This window comes from Vulpes vulpes, chromosome 5 (genome assembly GCF_048418805.1).
Source record: "Vulpes vulpes isolate BD-2025 chromosome 5, VulVul3, whole genome shotgun sequence".
Taxonomy (NCBI): Eukaryota; Metazoa; Chordata; class Mammalia; order Carnivora; family Canidae; genus Vulpes; species Vulpes vulpes.
This window is the reverse complement of record NC_132784.1, coordinates 6,088,649-6,111,422: the sequence shown is the minus strand read 5'-3', so window position 1 is coordinate 6,111,422 and position 22,774 is coordinate 6,088,649. Positions and strand designations below refer to the sequence as shown.

At 40.7% G+C, this 22,774-nt stretch overlaps 1 protein-coding gene across 3 annotated transcripts in view; it reads left to right on the top strand.

Annotated features, from left to right (window-relative positions):
- CNTNAP5 (contactin associated protein family member 5) overlaps nucleotides 1-22,774 on the top strand; it is a 789,161-nt gene that overhangs the window by 400,011 nt on the left and 366,376 nt on the right. For 2 of the 3 annotated variants that reach the window (XM_026015709.2, XM_072757523.1), the window contains exon 8: nucleotides 17,860-18,124. In XM_026015709.2, the coding sequence (XP_025871494.1) occupies nucleotides 17,860-18,124 (265 nt within the window). Of the gene's footprint in view, nucleotides 1-10,909; nucleotides 11,380-17,859; nucleotides 18,125-22,774 lie in introns of those variants that run through there. The other variant, XM_072757524.1, reaches the window with a different exon arrangement.

Here is a 22,774-nt window from a genome sequence, read left to right as displayed (position 1 = left end):
TAAGATTAAATCCCACCGTCACCATGTAATAGCTACAGAATCCACACGAAGTTACTCAACCTCATCATATTTCAGTGTCATCAATTCCAAGATAGAGCTAATAAATACCTACTTTGTGATTGGTGGATCTTGGGATATTATAGGCATTGAATCCCTAGTAGCTAATAATAGTGTTATAATTATTTTTTTTTGCCCCCCTTTGCTCACCATTTCTCCATGTATATTCCCCACACAAACCACAGTCCTATGGTTGTCTGTCTTGCTCTGTAAATCGCCTACAAGAACAACTGTAAAGATTTTAGGTCGATGATTATTAATATTTTAGGGGGCATATATCTCTTGAAGAACAGAATGAAAATTATAAACATATTTTATTTTGTGTAACGTTTTTGGGGCATATAGATTCCCCTGAAGTTCATCCATGGACAGTAAATTAAGAGTTCCAGAATGCATTTTAGATTAGGAAAATAGTACATAAAATCAAACCTTTTCTGTGTCTTTATAAATTCCTAATAATCTTATATAAATTCTCATTGTTGAATCACCAGGACCTCAATAAGTAGAGACCTGACACTAACTCTGTTCCTTGTGGGACAGTTGAACTGGCTTCCAAGAAGCTTTTCACTTTGTGTCACAAGATTTAGAAGACATCTCTATCTGTCGAGGTCCTGGTTGTTTGAAAAGGAAAATTTTAGTATATATATAAGAAAAAAATGTTAGCTAGTAGGAGGTGGTTAACTGCTAAAATGGGTAAAAGAGGACTTAATGGTCCAGAAAGAGCAAGTGCAAAAAAATCCAGTACTTTCTCCAGGCTGAGGGAAAACGGACAGTGAAGGAAGTAGGGAGTAGGGGAGCTCCCCTGCCTGCCTCTCAGGCTGAGATTCACACCTCTTCAAAGAAGGTGGTTACCAGGGGACCCTGCAGTCTGCAAATAGCACAGGTATTGCCAGACAGCACAGATCTAAGCTGCCTGTGGGAGCTGCTTCCAGGGGGCAAAGTGTCAGCTGAGGGCCCAGCTGGAGCTCAACCGTACAGAATTACTAGGTTCCCCACTGACTATCAATAATAGAGGACAGGACCCCAGAAAAGGCCTCCAAAACTCTCTTTTGCAGTGGCTCTCTCGCGCCCTCTACAGGCAAATCCTGACATTGGGGCGGGAAATGTTGACAGAGCCCAACCCCAAGTTGTCAAGAAGCAAGGCAAGGAAGGGTGGCTTTGGAGCTGAAACTCAGAAATGGATAACTGCTACACCCTCTAATCTCTTTTCTTCCTTTTAAATCGTAGGTTAAAAACCAGAGGCAATGGACATCTGCAATAGGGGGTAGGGAAGACAAAGGGAAGCACATTTATGTTCATGTTTTAACATCGCCTGAGAATAACCTTTGGCTATCACAGCATGTCTCACAGGGGTATGAGCACAGATTCTTAAATACAGGTGCAGGCTCTTGTGAGTAGAGAGTTAATAATTTATTTCATTTTGTCATCACCTATTTCCTCGGTAGAAAATAGTGAAACTACATTCATTCTCTTCTATGAGTCCATGTAATTTATTAAATTAAAAGGAATTTCTCATATTCAAAAAGTTTGGGGTTTGCTGTAGGTAGACCTTCACTTGTTTTTTTTTTTTTTTGTGTGTGTGTGTGTGTGTGTGTTTGTTTGTTTTGTTTCATTTTTGAGATTTTATTTATTTGACACTGAGAGAGAGCAAGCAAGCACAAGCAGGGGGAGTGGCAGGCAGAGGGAGAGAGAGAGAAGCCAGCTCCCGGCTCAGCAGGGAGCCAGAAGTGAGGCTCAATCCCAGAACCCTGGGATCATGACTTAAGTCAAAGGCAGATGCTAACCTAGTGGGCCACCCAGGTGCCCCCTTAGACCTACATTTGAATTACCTACACAATTCACCCCTCCAATGAGGATTTCTTATGCCTCAATTCTCATAAGACTTCTTCCCATGTTTCACTTAAAGGTTTTCTCTTGCAACTCACTGCCCTCCTCTGAAATAGTTTTATTTCTGTGCCATTTCTTTCCATCTTTTTTTCTAATATCCTAATTCAGCTCATCCTTCTATTCCTAAGTTAGTCCATGGGGTTATCCATCCTCACCCATGGTGGTCAATTATTTCATCAATTTGTTCCCTGACAACAAGGTCCAGAATTTACCTTGCTTCTGCCAAGGAAACAGGCCCTTTGATGGACATTCATATTTGTCTTCATTGCATCAATGCAATCCAGTAGCTAAATAATCACTTTTCCCTTTAAAAATAATAAGGATAATTTAAAAATGAAAAATAGATTGACTAGGCCTTTAAAAAAGGTACCCTGAGATCAAGAATGTGCCTAAATGGACACCTTCAAACTCCACAAGCCACACTTGATGTGTCTGCTAGAAATCTTATATCTGAATAGATTTGGGGCTAAGGGCATGCCCTAAACCTGCCATTTACTTCAGTTATAGATGACACATGGTGGAAGCTTATAAGCACGGTATGATTTTACAGAGCACTGCAAGAACACAGCTGAGAATCAGACCCTGAGGACGGAGCATCCAATGTTAGCTTCTCAAGGTGATTGAAAGACCAAGTTCCAGAAGATACTCTTAGTTTTATGGGCCGAAGCTTTGGTGAATGCTTGTCATTCTGTATGCATGGGCAGATGCAATATTCCATATTGAAACAATTGCAAGAGCCTGTTCTCTAGTCTTTGAGGCAACTAGAAAACACATGAATTTTACCGGATTGTTAACTCTTAAGAATGTGATGACTGGCAAAACCCATTAAGATAAGATAAGCATCTTGGTTTTTTTTTTTTTTTATGTTTTTGTTCATAAAATTAAGTGTTTATAAGCAGGTTATGTGTCAACTTTTAGTACTTTGTGATTGATTTGCCTACAACTTCATTCTCTTTATAAGAAGCAGTGGGTCCCCATGTTTTATAAGTGTGTAAGATAACTAGAGCTGATACTGCTCTGGGAAAGCACGAGAATCACAGTCCTCCACCAATGTAATTAAATAACCGGAAATATCCTAAAAGTGAAATGCAATTCCCATTTTTTCACAAGAGAATTCATGTTTACAGATTATAGGAAATTTGGAAAATGCAGAAAAGTTGAATGAAAGAAAAAAATCACCTGCATTCCCATCAGAGTCAACCATAAATGGTTATAGAGTGCCAATGTAGATTTTCTAGTCTTCTTTTAAAAAAGGACTGTTCTTCCATGTAACTTCTTTTCTTTTTTTTTCTTATTATTCACACAGTATGCAATGAAAATAGTAACTTACTGAGCATTTAGTATGTGCCAGATACTCTGCCAACTGATTTTCATATTTATCTATTGCAATCCGTGAATGCACCTTATGAAACGGACAACTATTTGTGGTTTTGTTTTGAAGTTAAGAAACACGAGACTTTTTTTTTATAAATTTATTTTTTGTAAATTTATTTTTTATTGGTGTTCAATTTGCCAGCATATAGAATAACACCCAGTGCTCATCCCGTCAAGTGCCCACCTCAGTGCCTGTCACCCAGTCACTCCCACCCCCCACCTGCCTCCCCTTCCACCACCCCTAGTTTGGAGAAACACGAGTCTTAATGCTATTAAAACACTTGCCCAAGATACATAGTTAGGAAGTCTCTATCCCTGGCCTTTCTGATGCCAAATCCATGGTCATCTGCTGTGATATGTGTTATGCACATGTTATATCTGCTATAATCACTGAGTTTCTGAATTTTAGCAAAGTAACATTACATCAGAAAAATGATCAACAAATGTTGAATAAGTAAATTATATTTTTTTAATAGGGGGAGAAAGGACTAATTTGAGTTCCCAGTGAGGAAGCTAGCATACTACAGACAGTATGTGCTTAAGAAATATTTATTTAAGGGTCACCTAGATGGCTCCATAGTTGAGCATCTGCCTTTGGCCCAGGTCATGATCTGGGGTCCTAAGGTTGAGTCCTACATCGGGCTTCCCACGAGCCTGCTTCTCCCTCTGCCTATGTCTCTGCATCTCTCTGTGTGTCTCTCGTGAATAAATACAATCTTTAAAAAAAGAAATATTTATTTAAGCTTGTGCTGAGATGATTATACCAAGACAAACTTGCAGATCTGATTAGCAGTGAGAATGTCTCCTTATTTAACACTGGAGAGTGGAAACATCTTCTGAAGGGAGGCTGTTCCTCTATATTTAGTGATCTTCACATATAAGTAAGAGATCCTTGGCGCCACCTAACTCTTAGCCTGCTTAGCCACCTGAGATAGAGAATTAGAAGATGATCTTCAGGGGGCAGCTGAGTGGATCAGTCAGTTAAGCATCTGCCTTCGGCTCAGGATTTGATCTCAGGGTCCTGGGATAGAGCACTGCATCTGGCCCTCTGCTCAGTGGGGAGTCTGCTTCTTTCTCTCCCTCTGTGGTCTTTCCCTCTCTATCTCAAGTAAATAAATAAATAAATCTTTAAAAGAGAGAGGGAGAGATATATGATCTTCAGGTTAATGATTTCCTTCAACTAATGATTTCTATGTCCCTGATGTGGAAGTGGTGTGGCCTGCAGAAACACCACTGTATGAGTTAGGAGTTGTGGCTTCTCTATCCAATTGGGTTACTAGGTAGTTGGATAAACTTCATGATTAACTTATTCTTTCTGGTGCTGTGACTGAGAAACATTCTTTAGAACATCTAATATAGTTTTCAACACAATGACTTCATTAAGGGGAATTATTTAAAAGCCCTCTAACACTGTATTAGCTAACAAGAACTTCCATAACAAAATACCACAGGCTGACTTGGTTTAAACAGTAGAAATGTATGTTCTCGGGATCCCTGGGTGGCGCAGCGGTTTGGCGCCTGCCTTTGGCCCAGGGCACGATCCTGGAGACCCGGGATCGAATCCCATGTCGGGCTCCCGGTGCATGGAGCCTGCTTCTCCCTCTGCCTGTGTCTCTGCCTCTCTCTATCACTGTGTGCCTATCATAAATAAATAAAAATTTAAAAAAAAAGAAATGTATGTTCTCATAGTTCTGGAGAGTAGAAGTCTGAGCTCAAGGTGTCAACAGGTTTAATTTCTCCTGAGGCCTTTCTCCTTGGCTTGCACAAGGGCACCTTCTGTCCACCTCCTTAAGTGACCTCTCCCCTGTGTCTCCAGATAGTTGATTTTTCTTTGTTTGTCCAATTTTCCTCTTCCTGTGCAGACACCAGTTAGATGTCTCATCTTCAAATTACATTCTTCAAATTACATTCTGAAGTACTAGGGGTTAGTGTTTCAACATATGGATTCTGGGGAAACACAATTCAGCTCATAATAATCACTCAAAATTTTATTGTCCAGGGGTGCCTGGGTGGCTCAGATGGTTAAGCAGCTGCATTTGGCTCAAGTCAATGATCTCGGGTTCTTGGGATCAAGCCCCACATCAGACCCCTGGCTCAGTAGGAAGTCTGCTTCTCCTTCTGCCCCTCCCCCTGCTCATGCTCTCTCTCTGTCTCAAATGAATACATAAAATCATTAAGAATTTTTATTTATTTATTTTTTAAAGATTTATTTATTTATTTATGATAGACATAGAGAGAGAGAGAGAGGCAGAGACACAGGCAGAGGGAGAAGCAGGCTCCATGCACCGGGAGCCCGACGTGGGATTCGATCCCAGGTCTCCAGGATCATGCCCTGGGCCAAAGGCAGGCGCCAAACCGCTGCGCCACCCAGGGATCCCATTAAGAATTTTTAAATAAAATAATAAAATATTAAATTTTATTATCTGAAGACCACTGGAAGTACTGTGTCATTTATCTATAACCTCCTCCTCTGTTACCTTGACAAACAATAACATAGAAAGTAGAATCCCCAAGAAGTAGTTAGGGATCCAGACTATTCTATCCTTCAGAGAAACCACTCTTACTCTATGGTTTCTATCCTGAGTGTCCCAGTAGGCTTCTGGAACTTGAGGTATCATATTTATATGCAAAGCTTTCAGAGGAAGGGGAAAAAAGAGGCAAAAGGAGTATCCCTGTCAGCTAACTTGGCTCTTTTTAAGGTTTCCAGGATGTCCTAACCAATGCTTCTGCCCTGCCATGCCTCACAGGCCAGACTAAGTCACCTGGCCATGCAGATTTGTAGGGGGATTGGGGACATATAGCCATATAGCCAAATATTGTTGCCTCAAAAGAGTTCCACTATAAGAAAGGCAAGGAGAATGGATTTTGAGAGGGATCTCTGCCCAAGTCTCTTCGAGCAATAAAGGTCAATATATGAGAATTCTCATGTAAAAAGTGTTAGAGTTTCTGCCTCGGCATCAAGGTCTACCGTCACCATTTTAACGATACTTGAGACTTGAGCTGTTCAATATGGTAGCCACTAGTCATGTGTTGCTATTGAGCATTTGAAATGTGGCTAGATCAAATTGAGATGTGCTGGAAAGATTAAAAAAAATTCAATAATTTTAATATCAACTACATATTTAAATAATATTTGGATGTATTGAGATAAATCACTTAATATTCAAATTAGAATTAATCTCTTTCGTTTTACTTTTTTCTTTTTAATAAAGCTACAGAAAATTTTAAATTACATGTGTAGCTCACATTATATTTCTATTAGACAGTGTTGATCTAGCATATTCACCACCTCAAATATAAATATTCCAGTTTCAAATTCTATTTTTGAAAATTATTTTTTTAAAAGAAAGTTGTTTTTATTAGGAAAACTTTTAAAATGTTTATTTAGAGATAACAGCAATAATTGGAATTGGATGTTTCTTCTCACTTCTAAATCGTTATTGATAAAATTGAGAAGCTGACTTTTATAATGTATTCATTTTGAGCTATAAATTTGCTTAATTTTCCAGGCCAGGTAAGGATATTTGCCCTGCACACAAACTTGTTACTTTTCAGTCTCTTCTTAGGACACAAAAAGCCCATAGTATGTTTTCAGAGCCAGGAACATTTGTTCCTCACTAATGTGAATTTAGTCTGAAGAGGCATCAGTCTATGCATGTAGAGAAAAGTTGCTTTGTTTGAGGGCCAAGTACTTTGTATAAGAAAGTTTACTTAAAAGGAAAAAGTAAACACATGTTCACAGACATACACATGTTTTCACATGACATCTTCTTTTGACTTTTCTACCATAATGACTTGTCACCTTTGCCTACTTCAGCGGAATAGACATGTAACTAAAGGTTGCAGTGGAGGGGACAGACATTCTGAAATTACTCAGGTGTGGGAAACATTTGAAAACTAGTAGCCATTGGGTTTAATATCCAGTTGCTTCAATCCCTACTTGGGTTAACTGCTATTATTTCTTTTTTCAATAATCTGCACTAATGCCCTTGATAGTAGTTACTAATCCTCAATAGTCTTGTCATGAAAACTTTCAAATAATACTTGGAAACCTATTTAACTTAAACTTCCACTATAAAAGTTTTAATTTTTCATTTTAAATAAGTTTAAAATGGAGAAAAAATTAATTATGTGACTAAAAGTCACCTTAATTCCACAAGCCAGGTAGAGAGCTACTATTTAGCAAAGGAGTTTCTGTTCTATACCTACATATTTATATAGATATATTTGATCTGTTGCTACAATTTGTATTCTGTTCATTTCATCTGATGTTCTATTAAAAGCAAATTTAATACTTACCATAAAAATTATTATTAGTGGTGGCAAAATAGTATGTCATATGAATACACTGTAGTTTACATAACTATTCTTCTAGTTTTAGAGTCAGGTTTGTATTATTATAAATAATCGTGGCTTAGTATGTAAATCTTGGCTTAATTTCAGATTATTTCCTGAATATAGATTTCTGGAAATGAACATAAAGTGTCAAAAAGGATTATTAATATTCTTAAATTTCTTGATTTTTATTTCCAAATATCTTTGCATAATATTTGGAAATAGAAATTAAGGAGTTTTCAAGGTAGTTACAGCCTTATCTTCTGCCTTAAAACTGAGAGGTTATCAGTGTAATCTTGGGTCTACTTGTCATTCCCTTCCACTCCTCAACTCCCAAGGACCTCATCTGGGGATTGTTTCTAGGTGAAAGACATCACTATTTGCAAAAACTGAAATTCAGGTGGGGATATTCATGTTTAATGCATAGGGAATAAGCATGAAATATGGGGCCAGAAACAGGGGCACACATAGGCAGGAAACTAACAGAGTCCATAGCCAAGGAGTTGAATTTGGGAACTTAGGCGAGGGGGGCTGGTGGGCAAAATTGAGGCAAAGTCAAGAGAGACCCTCTGAGGCCACAGGCAGCATACGGCTTTCAGTGGGTCCCTGTTTACTGATATGTACATGTTGCCAGCTCGTGGAAAGCCAGAGACGTGGACCATGTGAGGAACCACCTGCCAATGAACCCAAGCTCTTTGGCCAAAAGTGGGACGTTCCCTTCAATATTAAAGATGCTTCCCCTAGTATCCTTCAAATGAAACCCAAGAGACATGATTTCTATCCTCAAAGGCCTTCTTTGGCAGAAACGATATGTTGCCTGTGTAGACTAATGCTAGGCATCTAGTTTCCCTTAAATTCCAGAACTTTGGAATGACTTTGTTTCTAGTGATTGTCCTCCTCTGCCTTCTCACCCTCCACCCCAATCCTGTTCCCACTCCCACTTCTTCCTAATTATCCAAATCAAAAAGTACTTCAGGAATCCCTGTTACATACTTTCCTATCAACATTGACTTCTCCCTCCTGGCACCTAATCATAGTTGTGATGACATGTTTCATGTCCCTCTTCTAGTGTAGTGCAAGCTCCAGGTGGCTGTCTCCTGGACTTGCCACCAAGCTGCAAGTCCCAGGTGGCCTTTGCCACCAAGCCTGACCCATATGAGCTGCTTAATAAATATCTGTTAAATAAATAAATGAAAGAATGAAGGAGTGTATCTTTGTCGAAACATGAAAAATTACCCTATTTTGGCTCGCTGCTCTTCCTAAGTTTGTGAATCAGAAAGATAGCTTTAGCTTATAAAGCAGCCTTTTCTCTACATTTGCCGATAGCATGCCAGTCAGTCCTGGGAGTTTTCAGACAAATCAAATTAGAAATGGTTGTACTCATTTGGAAAATCAAGAACTGGCTTGAAATCTTTCCCCACAAATTAGATTGAATCAAGATCATTTTCCCCCAGCTTATAAATGCTTGATTGGCTTTGTTTGATGCCTCCTGATTGAAACTCAGCCTTGCACTGCTAGCTTTATTTTTTACTCACCAGGGTGTTGTGATGTCTGGATGATGATTAAAAACAAAACAAACACCCACAATGGAAATGCTTTGTAAATAACAGCTCAGCACTGTAATATAACCCTTAGAAGTGCGCCTTTAAGAAACTTTAAAGCCAGTCAAGGTAAGCAGAACCTCAAGATGGGTCTGCTGTTAATCCCTTCGGATCTTAAAAACTGGTTTTCTGATATAGCAAGACAGTCATTTCTAACATAGCATCTTTACTCAGGACCCAAGGAAGGGATGTACCGGGACTTGGTTGTGACGATATCTGAGGAGTCCCAGTGGGAGTAGAGTGGCCACCAATCCTCCATCTCCCCTAGCCACTCACATAGCCCACCTATCTAGCCCCTACCTTGTTCCCCAGACTAGATTCAAATTCATCCTAATTTTAGTCAAGTTCCTTTCCCAGCCTACCTCAATCAATCACCTCAAGTTTCTTTTCAACAGATAAATACTGGCCTATTCTCTGAATTCTTGTTTTCCCTTCTCTTTTTCTGCTGGGGTGGACAGAGGTATTCTTAGATGAGTGACAGCTACAGCCAGGTGTCCTTAGGGCCAGAGGCCTTGAGTCCCATATCTGATAGATGGATTTCTGGATCATGTCAACCTTCCAGCTAAAACCAATACCTACAGCCACCCTATCCCCACATCAGAGGCTGGTGGAGGTGTAGGCTAGCCCCTTTGTGGGAGAGTGAACTGTGACTGCACCTGTGTGTGCTTTGGGGCACTTCCCTCCCCCACCACTGGGGAATTATCTGCCAAGGTCAAAGGCCACAGCATCCCAATTGCATCAGTTCCATTGCACATCCTGGTGTGCCAGTAGGTGGCCAGTAGGTCCCAGACCAGGACCTGGCAACTGTCTTACCTCTGTCCTACTTTCTCCAGTTAACTCTAAGCCAGGCCGGGGTCTTATTGTTAGGTGGTGAGTAGCATTTGGTGGGTGAAATGAAGCCTTAGAAAAGAGTCAGGAAGTAGTGGCAAACAGCCTGATTGAGAATGAGTTAGAGACACTGACCTTGCAGGCTCCTCATAGGCCTTTCATCTATGACTTCTTTAAGACTATCATTTAAAGCAGAGGATAATATTCTGGTGCCTTCCACAAAACAGTTAAATGGCCTGAATCACTCTTATAGGCAGGAATAAATATCTTTGAGTAGTGAAATGAGTTGGGAAGGATTGCACTTGCTAGACCAAGATAACTAGGAAAAGGTGGTGTCTATCATAACTGATCAAATTTTGATTGGAGAAAAATGCCCATGAGTAACAAATGTCCATGAACAATTCATCACTCATGGCTCCTTTAGCCATACCTGTAGTCCATGCAGCCAACACAAGTAAGGAATAATCTTGAAACATAGTAGATCCCTTAGTGGATAGATAAGGTAAAGACAGCACCTAGCTAAAAATTCAGTAGAGTAAGCTTTAGCTGCTGTGGTCTAAAGTGTCTCAGGTACATCCATGACCTCATCTAAAATAAACAAAGGATTATGTTCGATCCTGCAGCTGTGAAGTAGGCACAAATTAAGCCATTCATGAATTTCTTTCTTCTGAAATTTGTTAGCTCCTTGTTCTAGTGTGGTAAATTATGGCATTTTCACCCTGTGCTGTCTGAGGCCTGGCTAACGTATCTGGTGACCAATGAAATAATGATGATGATTTACATGTTTAGCAACGGTTGACAAACTGGAGACCATGAATTCACCACTCATTGCATTTCAGGCTGTTTCCCCTATTACACATTCCCATGCAGACCATGACAGCATTTCCTCTACTGTGTCCATAAGCAGGACAGCAGCTTCTAAAGTTTGTCCCTTTGTATGAACAAGTCTTGTTTGTGACAGTTCGTCTGATTCATTCTGTGCTCACATGACAAAGACTTAAATGTACAGGCTATCTCTGTCGGATACTCCTCACTCACAAGTCATCAGGAGACCATGGTAATTGTGCTATTACTGCGAGATCTTTGTGACGAGCCTCTCTTTTTACGAGTTAAAAGAAAGCTTTCAGTTGGATGGATTTTGTTTGGAATACAGTCAGCATTTGACAGACTTCTGATTTTGTGGCAGAATGACTTGGATTTATTTGGAAGGAAGCTGCTACTCAGAATCTGTGTTCTCTCTCATTGTTTTCTTCTGATTTTAATTGCACCGTCCTTGGACCAGCACCAAGCTAAGCAGGTTATAATTTCATATAATTTTACCTATTTTATTAACTCCAGGAAATTGTTAAACCTTGTAAAATCCTGCTGCAATTCAATGTAAACGTAGCATTCTCTTTGTAAAGTGTTTATAGATGCTTTTTTTGAAAGGGGGGGGCAGGGAGAGGAATGGTCACTCAATTGGTTGTTATTCTTTGCTAATTATATTTATAGAATGTGGGCCTCCTTTTAAAAATATGAAACAATGTCATTTTCTGTTTATTGCTTTTCAAATATATATCATCATCTACAGAGACTCTTGCTTTGTTCCCTGCAGTTAGAAGAGAATTGGCAGGAGAAAGGCCTAAGTGCCCTTTCTTATGCTCTGAATTATTATAAAGGAAAATATTTTAAAATATAAATACTTGGTTACACTTCTCATGCCAACAATAGGAATGGTTCAAATGGTGCCTGTGCAGCACTCCAGAAAGGAGACAGATGATAAGGATGTGGATGTTTAGTCCCAGGTACCCTAAGAATGGGGAAGCAGTGAGGACTTGACCCAGTCTAATGGTTTCAGGTTACAAAACAGGAAACTAAGACATAGAAGTGACTCACCTCAGATCACACAAAAAATTAGTAGAACTGGGAAAGCAGGAAAACAACCATCACGAACAATGCTGGGCATGTTGCTCGTGTTCTCATTTGATTTTAAGTCAACTCTCTACCATTATCCTCCAAATTATGGTAGCCAAAAATAAGGATTAGATAGAATATATGGGTTTCCAGTAAATATTGATACTAAGAATCCATTTCTGCCTAAATTGAAGAATTTTACTTCCTTCTCAAAATTCAAAGCAAGATGCTCTATACCCAAGTACAAATGTATTATTGCATAAAGTCTATACAAGTATTCAAGAGTAGCTAATTATGACAAGGCAGCATTAAGAGATATGATAAGTGTGTGGTAATATGTGTGTAGTGATGTGAATATGTTATGCTGCTAATACAACGAAAACTGGTGGAGAAGGTGGCCACCTTGTGGATGGAGGGATCTGGAACAGGCTTGGGCATGTGGCCCATGGGAGAGGGAATGGGAAGTTGGGTGCAGATGCCTTAAGAAGCCGCTCCTGGCCGAGGGAAAAAGGCAGGAAGTGTGTTTGGGGGCAAGCTCCCATAGCAACTATACAACTTGATTGGATGAGTGAGCCTAAGGACTTCTGTTTGCTGTCAGTGTCTTCACACTCTCCTGGGGGTGGGTGCCAGCCATGGCAGGTTGCAGTCAGTCAGTGGTCAAGGACTATCTCTGCTCTTTCCTACATGAACTCCCCTGTTCAAGAAGAGTTCAAGAGAGTTCAAGAGAGTTCAAGTAGAGTTCAAGAGAGTGGGAGCTATGTTTGATTTTCCTGTCCCTCCACCGTGCACAGCACCTCCTATCCATTTTACCTGCAAAATATCTGTTTGCTTTTCTCCCTTTCCCCTTTTGCCATTCTAGATAGAGCTCGCTATGAGCCCTTAACTGCTCTGGTCTACTAAGTGCAACAGCTGCCTGAGTTGCAACACTTGGCCACTCAGCCCTACACACAATACAGTCCATTCCCTAAAGACAGTTCCCTGAAACACCTTATGACTGTGCAGCCTAGCCTTGACGTCAACCCCCTTTCCCCACTTTCCATTCTCTTTTTTCCATAGCATCCATTTCTAGTGCCTCAATATGCTCTACAAGCTTACACGATTGCCCCTCTCCCTGTCCTTTCAACTTCAATTGCTGCCTGGCTTTTGAACTGTAGTCAGCTGACCTGCTCAGGCCCCTGACTATGCCTGCCGTACACCTTCCAGCCTCTGCCTTTACAAATGCTTTCCCTCTGTGCTTCACTTTCTTTATTCTCCACATTGCCACTCCTGTGCCTCTGGGAAATCAAAGGTCTAGTGTCACCTCCCTAGGAAGCCTTTTGTAACTATCCATATTAGGATAGGCTCCTTTTGCATTAGACCATGTACTGCTCCTTCATGACTATGAGTGTGGTGGGGGTTTTTATCTGCCCTCTGGAGGGAGGACCTCCTTGTGGAGGATGAATCAATGAAAAGGGTTTACTTCCTTCATTGAAACATACTTGGTTCTTGGGTTCCAGGTCCTGAACACCTGTAGAAGGCCATCAGGCTTCTCATTACAGGAAACAGCATCAGTTCTTGCTGTTTATGGTCCAGAATAGCATTTTTACACAGATACGCACAATCTCTCAAGGATGGTCTATGAACAGATCTTCAGGGTTTCAAAGTTCTGTGCTCCATCTGGAGAGACCACTCCTTTGTCTGAGAAAGGTAGGATAGGAACTTCTGTGTTTTAAGGGTTGTAAAGAAAAGACCTTGGTGGATCCTTGAGAAGGAATGTGGCTATTGCTTGAGGGTCTCTAAAGGACAGATGGCTGCTCTATCTTGGGGTCAGCACTTTTGGAGGATGGGCACGTATGAAATGAAAACCGAGGGTGATAAAAACTGCCGTCCTGGGGACAAAGTGAGGTCCCCACTCAGGCATTCCAGATACCTTTTTTGTCAGTTGTTTCTTTGGGGACACAAACACTGGCATCCTCAGTCACGTAGTAGAAGGTCGCTATCCAACCAGGACATGGTGGAGTTGTCACAAGAAATACATCAGGTACCAAGGATTTAGCCTCCTTGATGTACAGTGACCTCCTTTTTGAACAGTGAAAGACCCTGTGAGTCTTATAGTGAAAAAGGGACCCATGGCAGTGATAAAGACTTTCCTCTTCATCTCATCAGTAAGGCCAGGGGTGGCTGATTTACCTTGAAGATTTGTCCACAGTGTGCTTCTGTGTTATGGCACACTTTGTGCCTATTACAGTCAAAACATACATTTAAGGACTAATTCAAAGGATTTCAATCACACTTGTAACTTATGTGTAACTCTTGTACTTAGCACATTGTTTTATAATGCTTGAGAAATCTTGAATAAATGTGAAGTCTTTAATGAATTAAATATGCAGGGGGAGAGGGGATCTGAGAAGTGGAGCTTTCTTCTTGGCAGGCAGGACAGTGGGGATGGGGGCGATAGAATTAAAGTTGAATTAATAGATTGAAGGAATATATATGGTTGAATATAGTCTGTAGACTTTTGCCACTTTCTGCTTTGACACTGTTCTAAAGTATATTGCCTTCTCACATATTGTTTCTAAATCATGGCAGGGACTCCCTCAAATGTCGCCTGGAGAAGGATTCCAAAGTCACAAATGGTATTATTGAAAAAGATTAAATAATCTGTGCTGATTTCAGAAGTAGCACTTTTGCATTACCTATTTTTTTTTCTTCTTTCTGTCTACTGGGAAGATGGGGGTGGAGTGGATATTGATGTTTCTCAACACTGTGACATTTCTGCCAACAGTAAGTGTAGCTGAGATGGGATTAGAGGCAGAAATGGCAGCACAACAGCTGTGTGATGGGGAGCTGAGCTGGAAACATTCACTTGCCAGGAGAACTGGGTCAGATTAGGTATGGAGGGCATTTCCCATCTACTCCCATCTCTTCTCTCCTACTCTTTTGTCCTTGTCTTGCCCATCCGAGAACAAAGCAGGGATGTGCTCGAACAACGGAGAAGTTTGGACAGCTCAGGCAGCTGCTCTAGAGCAAGGACCACAGAGGACAGTGTGAAGGCATAGGAAGAATGGACTGGAAGAGCATGAGCTGCAGTGAACCAGGGACACTCCAATGCATTTCAATGCTGTCCTGCTCCCCCAGGAGGAAAAGTATTGGTTGCCACACGTGGCTTTCCTCTAAGTGGGGAGAAAGCCTGAAGCGTTTATCTGAATTTCTTGCTACCAAAATCTAGCAAGGACATTTGCGTGTCCCTCAAGGGATATTGAGGCCCCTTGCCTATTTCGCAAGTACCTGAGGTCCATCAGACATCCTGTGCATGGAGCAAATCTAAGGAAGGGGGCTCCCAGACCTGTCAGATGTGAGTGAACTGCTCAGATAAGGGGAGAATCTCAGTTTCTGTAGACCCTCACTTCCCGTGGCTATCTATCCAGAGAACACTCAGAGAATGGCTTGGGTTGCACTAAACACTGGGATTTATTTATTTATTTAAAAAAGATTTTATTTATTTGACAGAGAGAGAGAGAGAGATCACAAGAAGCAGGGGAAGCTGCAGGCCGAGGGAGAAGAAGCAGACTTACCACAGAGCAGAGAACCCAATGTGGGGCTGGATCCAAAGACTTTGGGATCATGACCTGAGCCCAAGGCAGACACTTAACTGACTGAGTCACCCAGGTGCCCCTAAATAATGGATTTTAAGTCAACGGGGAAATGGGTCATGTTTATGACCTCCTATTCTTCTACCTGCAGCCTCATCACAGCCTCCCAAGCGTTCCCCCTTCTGCACAGGCTCAGAATTTGGGTACAGCTTCACTCTGGCAAATTTGTTACCAGAGGAGGTAACACTGACCTCAGAAAAAGAGGAAGAATAGTTACTCTTATCTCTGGATTTTGCTGTAGGAATATTTGTGATTTTGCTTCTTGCAAATTACAGCTCTGCCTCAATCGATCTGTCATCAGGGGGATATTTTCATTCTTGAAAAGAAGCCCATCGAGATTTTTAAAACAATTTTATTTATTTATTTGAGAGAGAGAGAGAAAGAGAGGGAGAACACTAGGGGAGCTGGGTGAGAAACAGAGGGAGAGGGAGAAGCAGACACCCTACTGAGCTGGGAGCCCGACAACGCGGGTCTAGATCCCAGGACACTGAGCTCGTGACCTGAGCAGAAGTCAGACAGTTAATCAACTGAGCCACCAAAGTGCCCTAGAATTTTTTTTTATGCAAATTAGAACAACAAGGGATATCATGAGCAAATGGGTAGAATTTTTAGAATGTTGCTACCTGGTGCAGAGGAGGGATGTGTCAGAAATGGTGGCTAAAAGAAAATCTTCCATGTCAGACAAACAGATATTTGTATCCCGTTGTCACTGCTAAGGAGGCACAGGGCTTTCTTAAGGCACCGGCGATTCCTTAATGCATATCAAGGGCCTTGCCCTTTGACACATTAATTAACTTCTGGGGATCTAACCCAAAGAAGAGGAAACATCTAAACAACTGCAACAAATGCTTAATATAAGCATAGACTCATGGAGGCATGATTGATGAGTGAACCATCAGAAATGTGCTCCTGGTATCAGTTGGGAGATTGCTGTTTGCTTTCGGAAATGCAGGGCTATCATAAGCAGACATGGGTGGGACCTATGGATGTTTTTCCAGACTATGAAGATTTTGGAGCTGAACAATTAACCTGCTCCAGTACCGCGAGCTGCACTATGTCTCTAAGCTCCCTGTGTGGCCACCGTAGTGGAAAGTTGAACTCAGGCAGCCAGGGTGGTCACCCCTGGAAAACTTGAACCAGTTTTCCCTCACTTTTGCAAAGAATAATCTTCCTCTTTCTCTTCCTGGTCCTGGTGGATGCACACTTAATATTCCCCACCTCTAGTCTTCCCATATGCTCCTCATGCTACTAAAAATCATCTTTATACCTTAAAATCTGACCAGTGTCACTTTATTGTGTGAAAGCTTAGATGATAACTTGATCAAACACTAAAGGGCTTTTATTTTTTATTTTTTTTTAACTTTTATTTATTTATGATAGTCACAGAGAGAGAGAGAGGCAGAGACACAGGCAGAGGGAGAAGCAGGCTCCATGCACCGGGAGCCCGACGTGGGATTCGATCCCGGGTCTCCAGGATCGCGCCCTGGGCCAAAGGCAGGCGCTAAACCGCTAAACCGCTGCGCCACCCAGGGATCCCCCATTAAAGGGCTTTTAAATTCTGCCTCTACTCCTCTTTCTCATCTTATCTCCTTCATGGCCTCCCTGCCTCACTTAATGTTCAGCAGTGACAAGTTCCCTGTAATTCCCAGGAATGCCATTTTGCTCATTTCTCCAAATCTTGGTACACAACATGCCATTTGCTGAACAGGCTAGCCAGGCACATTCACTCCTCTCCTTCCCCACCTCCTTCCAGAAAAGCGTCACCTCCCTTGTGAAACCTCTGCTTGCTAGTTATTTTTTCCACCAGGCTCCCCTGGGAGCTTGTGTCAGTCTCTCCTGTAGCACATTCTATGTTGTAACAGAGTTTTTCATGTGTATCTCTTCAAACTGTAGCCCCTCTTAGCCTATGATTGATTTGCAGTATGTGTTTATTCAAGGGATGAACCTGCTTGTTTTTGTATCTCTTTCCTTAGGAAATGTTGACTCTTTCCATCCCATCGCCTACCCCAACTGGGGTCTTCTATGGCCTTTCTCACAGATAACAGAGAAATCCATGTTATACATGAAAGAGGAATGGAAACAGTCTCATAGGTGTATATGAACAAAGCTGACATATTTTTTCCTTTAAGATCTTGCAGCTGAATGTGGAATAATCTTGAAATTAAGGTCAGCTCCGGGTGGTTGTTTATATCAGCTGTCAGATCGCAGAATAAAAAATGGCTTTTATATGTTTGATTTTTATTGTTTTCCAGGGCAATGTCACTTTTTCCTGCTCTGAACCACAAATTGTTCCCATCACATTTGTCAACTCCAGCAGCAGTTACTTGCTGCTGCCCGGCACCCCCCAAATTGATGGGCTCTCAGTGAGTTTCCAGTTTCGAACATGGAACAAGGATGGTCTGCTTCTGTCCACAGAGCTGTCTGAGGGCTCGGGGACCCTGCTGCTGAGCCTGGAGGGTGGAACCGTGAGACTTGTGATTCAGAAAAGGACTGAACGCACAGCTGAAATCCTCACAGGTACTTTGTGCTGACAACTGCTAGGTCGCTTTTTCTTTGTTCAGCCAAGTATTTCATAGGTACTTTGTAGATAAGGAAATGGAGAGTCATGGAAGCTCAGTAACTTCTAAAGTCACATGTTATTAAGTGATGGAGCTACAAATTCACCTTGAATTTTCTGGCTTCAGAGTCTGTAGTTTCCCTGTATATCATACACATTACCATGGACCTTTTACAGCCACCAGATTTTATTTTGAGTGAAAATCAGTCAGTTTTTTTTTTTTTTTGAAAATTAGCCAGTTTTAAGAAACATTTTTTAGGCACACCTGGGTGGCTCTGTCAGTTAAGCATCTTCCTTAGGCTCAAGTCATGATCTCAGGGTCCTGGAACTAAGCTTCTCCCTGCTCAGCGGGAAGTCTGCTTTTCCTTCTCCCTTTTGCCCTTCCCCCTCCTCCCTTTCCCTCTGACCCTTCCCTAGCTCCTAAATAAATAAAAAATCTTTAAATAAAATGTTTTTAAAGTATATTTTTAAGATATTAAGTAAATACAGATACATACGGCATCTAAGTATGGCAAACCTTTTTTATTTTTTTATTTTTATTTTTTAAAGATTTTATTTATTCATTCATGAGAGACATACAGAGAGAGGGGCAGAGACACAGGCAGAGGAAGAAGCAGGACCCATGCAGGGAGCCCAATGTAAGACTTGATCCTGGGACTCCAGGATCACACTCTGGGCCAAAGACAAGCGCTAAACCGCTGAGCCACCCAGGGATCCCTGGCAAAACTTTTTAAATTAGTCCTTGAATAGCTGAATTGTGGAAAGACTTTTATGGCGCTATAACACAGATTCTAATATGTAGCAATACAGAAGAGATTTAGGACTAAGTCATGTTTTTTCAAAACCCTCACTCTTCTGTGTGATGTTTATGCAATGTCAGACAGCAGAACTTTTTCCCTCCCTCTCTTTTTATTATCTTCCACAGGCAGTGTTGACTTAGTCCACAAGTACTTACTGAGGTTAGACCACATGCCAGGCATTATATTAGGGGATGAGGCATGTTCCCAGGTCAACGAATCATTTGAAAAGCCTCCCTGGTTCTACAGTCTGAATCAAATACTCTTCTCTGTGTATCTTGGGCCAATAGCCATCCTTAACTATATATACTACATTGTATTTTTCTTTAAGTGTCTTCCTTCTCCCACTGGACTACGAGTTTTTTTATCCAAATAAATGAGAGAAAATTGATGTAAATATAAAGGGCATGGCTTAATACCCAATGTCAGGTCAGACTGTGGGAGAACTTCATATGCCGATAAGTGAACAAAAAGTCCATTAAACCCCCAGAATAGCAGGAGAGTTTGGGTCTGGAACTTAGGTTCAAAATACACCTACTTTTCTTACTGTTCTATGGCCCTGAATAAACTTCTTAACCTTTCTCATATGTAAGTGAGAGTGTATTAGTTATCTATGGTTGTGTAACAAACTATACCAAAATATAGTGGTTGAAAATGTTTATTGTGTCCTAGTTCATAAGAATCAGGAATGCAGGGGCATCTTGGCTGGATAATTCTGGCTGTAATCAAGTTGTTGGCAGGGGCTACTGTCATCTCAAAGTTCAACTATGGGTAAATCTGCTCCCAAGCTAATTTATATGACTGTTGGCAGTCCTCAGAAAATGTACTTCCAAGTTTATCTCATGGCCTCTCCAGAAGGCTGCCTCATGAAATGATAGCACTTTTACCCCAAAATGAGTGATTCAAGGAAGAGAAAGAACACTCAAGACAAAAGCCATAGTCTTTTTATAACCTAACACCAGGAGTGACATTCCATCACTTTTACCATGCTCTGTTCAGTAAAGAAACAAGTGCCTTAGCCCTTGCTCAAGGCACAGGGGTTATACAAAGCTGTGGATATTAGGAGTCATGGATCACTGGGGACCCTCTCAGAATTTGCCTATAACATGAATGAAAAAAACAAAAAAACAAAAAACAAAAAAAAAAATTCTTACATCAAGTGATTGCCATGATGATGAGTCAATGAGATAATGTGTCTAAAATCCTAAGCACAGTGTTGAGAAGCTATTCAACAAATTCCTTTTCCTTCCATGCTGACTCAAGACCTATAGCTAGAAGGGGCCTTACTCCATAGAGTCATAAAAGCTGAGTCAATTTGGGAAGTCATAGGACTTTTATAAAATTTATGAAATTTCTAGTAATGGAGGTGAGTTAATCACTTAGAAGCATAATATTCATGTTCAGAGTTATAAAAGTTAAACCTCAGTCCTCCCTATTTGAAGAAGAAAAATGTGAACTGACACTAGGTTGTTTCTCTCTCTAATCGGTGAGATGTTTGAGTATAGAGACTTGTAGGCCTCAGGTCAATAATGCAGTTTTAATACAGGATAGGCCCTGGCGGCACTTTGCTCTAAAACATCCAGGTGCTGCCTGTATTATTAAGCACATGTCAGTCCATTAAAACACGTTTATGACTGAGAGAGGCTGGTAAAAGCTGCCATGTTACCAAGCTGCAGAAGGAGAGAAAATCATCTGTTATTTCAGACCTGTCTCTCAAGAAATGGAACAAGTGAAAGGAAGTTTTAAAAATGTGCTGACTGAGTTCTTGAAGTCTGTCTCAAAAACTCTTGGTTTATTCTTTCCCCAAAAAGAATCTCTGAATTTTGGAAAATTTGAACTTCCCTCATTTTTTCTTTGAATTGGAGCTATGGCGTATGTCGGCTGGAATTTTTCTATCTTGGTGGTGGGGTGGGGAGAGACAAGCAAAAAAAAAAAAAAAAAGTCAAACAAAAATAGCTTTCTTGTTCCTCACGTTTCTGAGGAAACTTGTTTTCGAAGTACTTGAGATCATAATGGCTTTCTAAGGGATGACGGCCTCGTATGAAAAAGTAGAAGGTAATGGCAACTGTCCCTATGATGTTTGAAGCCAAGTGGAGCTACCGTGACATATAGTAGGTGCATCAGGGAAAACAGACAGTAGCACACTGCATTTTGTTAGTGGGACAGGGAATCCAGATATTTAAAGATTAATTGGAGACTAGTTCAGGTGTTTTTAACATCTTGGGTCTAAAAGAGAAGGCAACCCCCATGGAAGCGAGGGTAGAGAGATGCCTGGCTCATTCACTCTTGTTTTCAGAGCTTCCTACAGTGTACATGGCTCTTTGTTTTGGAGATTGGGACAGAAGTGCAAACTAAGTGCATCCTCAAAGTAGAAAGCGTATAAATTAGTTTGTTCTAGGTGATGAAGTTTCCAGAAGATGAAAGAAAATGGTGTAATCCTTTCTTTATGTTTTTCTTTATTTTTTGTTTTTGTTGTCTTTCTTGAAAGCCTTGTTCATGTGGAGATGAGGAAAAGTTGAGGACATCCTTTCACTCTAAGTGATGCAAGAGTAGAATCGTCAATCATTGTAGATCTCTTGCAGGTCAGGCATTGTGTAATACTGCAGGTAAAAAACAAACATGAGACTTATGAGGTGGTTATTATTTTCCCAACATGCATACGATGAAACTGGGAACCAAAAAATTTGAGTTAAGCTGACCAAGATGGTGTTCAACCTCAGGTTTTTCCTTTGGATTCCTAAGTTTGTGGTCTTTATACTAGAACTTGCTGCCAGCCATATTCATGTTTTATATTGTAATTCAAATGTAAGAGAACTTTGGAGGAAAGATCTATAGACAAAGGTTCAACAAGCTATTCAGGTAAATAGCTATCTAGTGTCTAAAGTTAGTTCTTCCTAGAACATTTTATTTGGTGGTCCCATTGATGGATTCTTGGGTTAGGTGGGATTAACACAAGATGGTGAGTCCATTTGTCTTTAAGACTTCTTATATAATTTAGCTAAAGTTTGCCTGTATAATATTATAAAATAAATAAACCATATCTATATTTCAATACACAAACATACACACACTCACACACACGTTCTGGTATTCATTAAGTATATATGGCAAAATACTTAGTGCCACTTCCTTAGTAAGATTATCATCTAAAGACTAAGGGTACTAAAGCAGCATGAGGTACTGCTTACAGTCTATCTGCTTCCAAAGACTTTGCCCTGTAATGTAGAGCCTTTCCCATCCTGATAACCCCAGGCTCCAAGCCCCACCTGGATCTTGGGGCTGCCCTGGAACAGAAAACATACCTTCAAAGTGTCCTGCTGCATGGTGAAATTTTCCAATTTCTCCTTTCATGAACCAGAAAAGATATATATAGGCAAATCTTAAATAAATGAACAAACACCTGGATTTTCTACTTTATGCATTTCAAACTCTCAGTTTTTGACTACATTTCATGAGGTGCCATGTGTCACAGGGACTACTCCATCCCTCAAATCCACACCTGCTCATTGGGCAATAGATACTCTGTTCTATTTTTTAATGTAGGAAATAGGTGCCATTTTAGACTCTTAGAGATACTGAAAATGGAGGTTGGTATCATCCAAATTCATCTAAGTGACTTAGAGAACAGGGAATTGTATGCAGGTAAATAATACCACCAACCCTGTTTCCTTGAAGAATCAGGGATGAGTGTTTTGAATTTTGTGTGCAACATTAAATATTCTAGAGCAAAAGCTAGCATCACTATAAGTATTTTAAATTTTATCTGGACTTTCAATATTATTATTATTTTTTTTTTTCTGATGGGAGGATGCT